This window comes from Chrysochloris asiatica, unplaced genomic scaffold (genome assembly GCF_000296735.1).
Source record: "Chrysochloris asiatica unplaced genomic scaffold, ChrAsi1.0 scaffold00076, whole genome shotgun sequence".
In the NCBI taxonomy this organism is placed as follows: domain Eukaryota; kingdom Metazoa; phylum Chordata; class Mammalia; order Afrosoricida; family Chrysochloridae; genus Chrysochloris; species Chrysochloris asiatica.
In genome coordinates, this window is record NW_006408594.1 from 1,786,116 (window position 1) to 1,791,819 (window position 5,704).

The 5,704-nt window shown below is 55.6% G+C and overlaps 1 protein-coding gene across 1 annotated transcript; it reads right to left on the minus strand.

Annotated features, from left to right (window-relative positions):
• Window positions 1–3,098: 3,098 nt before the first annotated feature.
• MGAT3 (mannosyl (beta-1,4-)-glycoprotein beta-1,4-N-acetylglucosaminyltransferase) lies at window positions 3,099–4,802 on the minus strand. The gene has a single exon (XM_006865172.1). It carries the CDS (start codon window positions 4,708–4,710, stop codon window positions 3,109–3,111), a length of 1,602 nt encoding a protein of 533 aa, XP_006865234.1. The 5' UTR covers window positions 4,711–4,802; the 3' UTR covers window positions 3,099–3,108.
• Window positions 4,803–5,704: the final 902 nt, after the last annotated feature.

A 5,704-nucleotide genomic window follows, 5' to 3' on the forward strand; every position in this document is an offset into this window, starting at 1 on the left:
TATGAGGCTACTGAAAATACCATGGCCTGGGTCAGGCACACCTTAGTCCTCAAGCTGACATCTTTGCTCTTCAAAGAGCAAATCTGGTCACTCAAGAGTAGGGACTAAATTGTAGGAGAGCCCTCCCCTCAGAGGTGATAAGGATTCATCCCATCCCCCAGGAGAGCAGAAGCCTCTATCCTGGCACCAGGCCCACTGCCCCTCCCTCCTTGAGGGTCTCAGAGCATAGCCTTCCTTTCTCAGGCTCTGGGAGAAGGAAGCTTTTTACACCTCCCCCTGCCTCCTCATGATCCTCAATAGATATTCCACTGCCCAGCCCTCGACAGCCAGGGTGTCTTAGCAAGACTGTGGAGTCACTGCCCGCATCCCAAGGAACCCCCAAAGTGACCACACGGGCACTCCCTTCAGACTTTGTAGCTGTTTTATTATTAACAGTATCTTCTCCTTTTAGCATCCCTTTAAGGGTGAAATGAAATCCAACCATTTACAGAGAAAATGATTTCAGAATGTACATATTGATTTTTTCCTTACAAAAAAAATATTACTATTATTATTGATGTTCTTAAATTACACATCATTCAGGGCCCTGCCTCTGCTTGGGCAATGCCTGTCTCCCCCATCCTGACTGCGACCTTTGTACCCCACCCCACCCCCCAAAGCTCTCCCATGCCAGATGCCCTGGCAAGCAACGTGGCCCGAGATTGTGGCTGGCCCTGGGCAACTGCACTCTCTGGGTGGCAAGGCCAGGTGCCGTGGTTCCAGGAGAGGAAATGTGGGCATGGTGGTGGGGCTGGTGGGGCCCCGCTATTCACCTTCACAGTTTGATTTCTTTTTTGTGCTGGGGGGTGGCCCGGCTCTCCTACTACCTGCTTCCACCCCCCAATTCCCAGTGTACAATGATTAGGGGTGCGTCTCCAGCCCCAGCCCTGACAGTCGTCCTCACTTGCTGGCCAGGCTTCATCCTGCAGCAGCTGAGGATGAGAGAGGACAGGGCTGGGGAAGAGGCAGCACCCCAGGTGGCCCCTCGGTGGCCGGGCAGGGCTGGGCTGACAGAATCACAAGAGCCACCACTCAGATCCAATAAGAACCAGGGGTCAGGGAGGCTGCTGACCTGCCAGAGGAGGGGCTCCATCAGGGGCATGCAGGCTCACTAGAGGTGATTGGTTGGTCAGCTCCCCACCTCATGTTGTGGTAAAGAGACATGTTCTCTCCTGGCCCCAAAATTCCAGCTGGAGCCTGGGGTTCAGGATATGGCTGAGGAAAGGAGGGTGGGGAAGAGGAAAGGCTGAAGACAGGGGGTCTTGGGAGGTAGTGGGTGCTCAGCTGGGCAACCCGAATACTCATTCCTTCCATTGAAAGACTGACGGACAGACAGACCCTGATGCCTCTTTACATTAGCTTCCGGCCTCAGCCACCTGGCAGGGGCTGTAGGAGGTGGCCACAGGCTTGGGGCCTGGGGACGGGGACGCCTGGAACCCACACCCACACACAAGCATGTATTTACAGGGACACATCGATACAGACATGTACAAATACACACCAAGCATGCATCCATGCCCATAAATATACACACACGCACAAATAAGGACCATTCCACAGGCAGACACCACCTACTGGCCTCACTGGGTACATGTCTGAGGGGCCCCAGGGAGGAGACCTTCATCCTCCCCACCCTGTCTGTCCCAGTGCTGGCTGTTACAGAAACTCAGAACAGTGATGGCTCGCCCAAGACTGAAGCAGTCGTTTCTACTTCCCCCTCCCCCTGTGCCAAAGGCAGTACTTGTCTCATATCCACCTCATTCTCTCTTCCTGCCTTTAATATGAAAACTCCCAAGTTCTGTTTTAAGTACAGGGCAGCCCAACTTAAGACTACATTTCCCAGCTTCCCTTGCAGCTACTTGTGGCCATGGCAACTAAGCCCCAGCCAGTGAGATGCAACCATAAGTGACTTAGCCACTTGTGGCTCTTGCCCTTAAAGAAAAGAGTGTGAGTTTCCCTTGCCTTTTTCTGCTCCTCCCTGGCTTGGATGCACATGTGATGGTGGGGGCTGCAGCAGCCACTCTGCTTCCAGAATGGAAAGATATATATATATGAAGGCAAGCAGAGCTGCTCTACTAACCCTGGACCATCTCCCTCTAGACACTTAAATTTGAAATGTTTTGTTCTGTTAAACCACTGTATTTGGGGGGTCTCTTAATTACAGCAGCTTAGAATCTTCCCCAACAGATATACTCCCTGCCCCTCTGAGGCAAACTACGAAGACTGGGATGGTAGCCTCATGGTCCTTTCCTGTCCCCTAGTCAGCCCTCAGGAGGGGCCCATGAGTGATACTACCTGAGATGGTGGAGAACTGGGGGTGGGAGTCCTGGCAGGGGGGGTTTGGGGAGAGGGTGAATGCTCAGCCTCCTCCCCTCTCAGCTCCCAGACCTGACCTATTCACCACCCACCCCACCTGAGAACTGCAGTTGGGACTCCGCAAACCCCGAGAGCCCGCACTGTGGAGCAATGCAAACTGTGAGAAGGGAAGTCGGGGCGGGGGCTGAAAACCCTGAGGGGCACTATGGTGTCCAGGGACTGGGAGGGCAGCCGCTTCTCGCTCGGACTGGAAGTTCTGAGCACACCGCAAAGCCCCCACCAGCTGGACGCTGCTCTCATCCCCTCCTAGACACAAATATATCTGCGTCCAGAGCCCCAAGACCTCCTGGTACCTCATCCCCTCTGCAGCGCAAAAGCCCCCAGATGCCCAATGGCTGGCCGCTCCAGGTTAGGGCCCCAACTCCCAGGCCTGGCCCAGGTGAGTTCTGCCACACTCCCCCTCCCCGCCCTCCCCTGCTCACTAGTACCCATCATGCACCCTCGATTGGCACTTCCGGCCACAGCACTCTTGGCAGGTAAAAGGCTGCACAGACATCTGGGGCTGTGTTGCTCTCCTGACCACACAGCATGTTGGTGAACTCAAAGACCGGACTCTTAACTCAGGAGGGTTTGAGTAGGGAAGACCCCCACTCACCCACACCTGGCTCTCTCAAAAGATGACAGAACATAATATTCTAGGCAGCAGCCACCCCTGGCCACCGGCCACCCCTGGCCCAATCAGATCACGCAGCCTTAGCCTTCCACCGCGTCCAACTCTCCCCTGGCCAGTGGCCTGCCCTGGGCATCCTTGTTCCGCTGACTGCCTGCCACCGTACTCTTGGGCTCCTGGTAGGGGTTTTCCAGCAGGTAGCGGAACTGATTGTAGTTCTTGAGCAGGTACTTAGGGGCGTACATGTGTTCACTGGGATCAGCTGGCGGGTACTCCTGTTGGGTGCCATCAAACCAGCCTCCGGTGCGGATCAGGCTCCGGATGTAGTTGAGGTCCCGCTTGTCCTCATAGTCCCCCCAGCGGGGGAAGTCACCATTCTGGGCGGACACGAGCTTGAAGTAGATGCCCTTGGGGGTGAAACACCAGGAACAGTGCCAACCGGCAAAGTGCAGCGGGCTGCCCAGTGACCACTGCACCAGGATGTGGCCCGTGCGGTTCTCATACTGTCGGAAGTTGGGCATGGTGTAGTACTGGCGGCGGCGCAGGCGGATGCCATCCAGCCCATAGACTGTCTGCAGCATGTCCACGGTGCAACCCGACACCACCTCCAGGGTGCCCGGCTGCTTCCAGAAAAAGCCGTAGAGCGATTTGCGCATGTGGAAGGCGAAGGGTTCCGTCCAGCCGTCATAGAGCTTGAGGAAGAGGACACCGTCTCGGGCGGGGATCTCATCTGCGTCGTCGATGATGAAGACGTCGTCGGGACGCAGGTTGCGCAGCCGGGAGACGCCATCCTGTGTCAGGAAGGTGCGCAGGTAGTCATCAGCGATCCAGCCGTCCTGCCGGCCCCCGGGCGGGAAATGGTCCAGGAAGACATAGAGCACCTTGTGGCGGATGTATTCGAAGGTGCCGTTGACCAACATCTCGCGGAACTTGAGCGGCCGCGGCTCCCCGTACGCAGTGAAGTTGGATTCGCACACCACGAAGGCGTCCACCACATCACCCAGCTCATGGAAGCGCACGTCCAGCAAGTCAAACTCATGGTTGATGTTGATGGCGTTGATGACCCGCCGCGGCACCTCCCTGGGCACCAGTCTCTCTTTGGTGGGCAGGTTCGAGTGCTGCACCACGGTGGGCACCCCGCAGCTGGGTCCGTGCCAGCCAGGCAGGCACACGCACTCCACCCACTTGCGCCGCGTACCCCGGCTCCCTGGCCGCTCCTTGGTGCTCAGGAGGTGGCGAGAGGGACCCCGGGCGGAAGAGCCATCCGCGCCATCTAGCTTCTCCTCTGGCCGCCCCGGTGGCGGCTTCTCCAGCATCTTGGTACCTGGCTTGAAGCAGACGCCTCCCGCTTTGGTGCGGATGAAATATTCTGTGGTGTCCTCAGGCAGCACAAAGTCCATCCGGTGGAGCTCCTCAGTGGCCTTGCTCGGAGACAATGGCTGGAGCAAGGGCGAATGGGAGTAGAGCGGGGTGCGCAGCAGGTCAGGGCCACCCGGCTCGGGACTGACCTGGGGCGTGACGGGGGCATTGTTCCAGAAGAAGCTGGACACGAGGTTAGGACTGAGGGAGGCCAGTTCCCGGGGAAAGGTGACGTAGGACAGGGTCTTAAAGAAGTGCAGGAAGGAGATAAGACATAGGCCGGCCATACAGAACATGAGAAAGAGCTTGTAGCGTCTCATCTTCATCCTGTAGGAGAGAGGGAGAGAACAGACAGTTCAGGGACCTGCAAACCTGGGTCCTGTCTCTCAGGCAGGACCCTACTCAGGCCTTTGCTGCCACCCTGATTGAGAAAGTTCTAGCCAGTACCTATTCATATGGTGCGGCCTCCTGCCCCCAGGAGTCAAACTTGCAAATTCAACTGATGTCTCAAGTATCCCCATTAGAAAAACACCTCTCCTGACTCAGCCAGGACCTTGCATCCTGCTCAGAGACCCCAGGCCACTGCAAACCCCCTCTGCAGCCCACTTCTCTGCCCTGCCTGGCCTACCACCCTGGCTGTACCAACTGCGTTGCCGGGCTTTCCAGGAATACAGTGCACCCTGGGAAAATCTCAGCTCTGCAGTGTAGAGTCTGCCCAAGGGGGGCAGCTTGGCCCAGGGAGGGGGGCTGGCAAGCTGCCCATGTGGATGTCCCCCACCCTGCATTGCCCCAGAGTACCATTCTTATCCGAGTTATTTTTACTTATATATTTTTGGAAGCTACATTGGCAAATCTTTTGAATAAGTTTTAACTGAAAACATTTACAGATCTCAACGGAATACATGAACTCTAACATATAATTAGGTCAAAGCCCCTTCATTACCCCAGGCCCAATATGAGACTGACCCCTAGGCATAAAAAATGCTATCCATTTTATGACGTGTACCACTGGCTTTATGGACAATTTCAATTACATATTTCCCATTACTGTGTTTCTGTTCTTGGCTTAGTACTTTGTATTGTTAAGTGCTGTTGAGTTCGTTCTGACTCATAGCGACACTGTACAGGGTTTCCAAGGAGCAACTGGTGAATCTGAACCGCCGGCCTTGCAGTTCAAACCAACCTTGCGGTCTAGTGCATTATCACAAAGTGCCACACCAGGATAAATACTGTCATATTGTTGTTGTCGTTGTCAGGTGCCATCGAGTCGGAACCGACTCATAGTGACCCCATGCACAGCAGAATGAAACAATGTCCGAT

Excerpts from the sequence above, each read along its gene's own strand:
- MGAT3 (XM_006865172.1), bottom strand. The coding sequence starts at position 4,710 with ATGAAGATGAGACGCTACAAGCTCTTTCTCATGTTCTGTATGGCCGGC.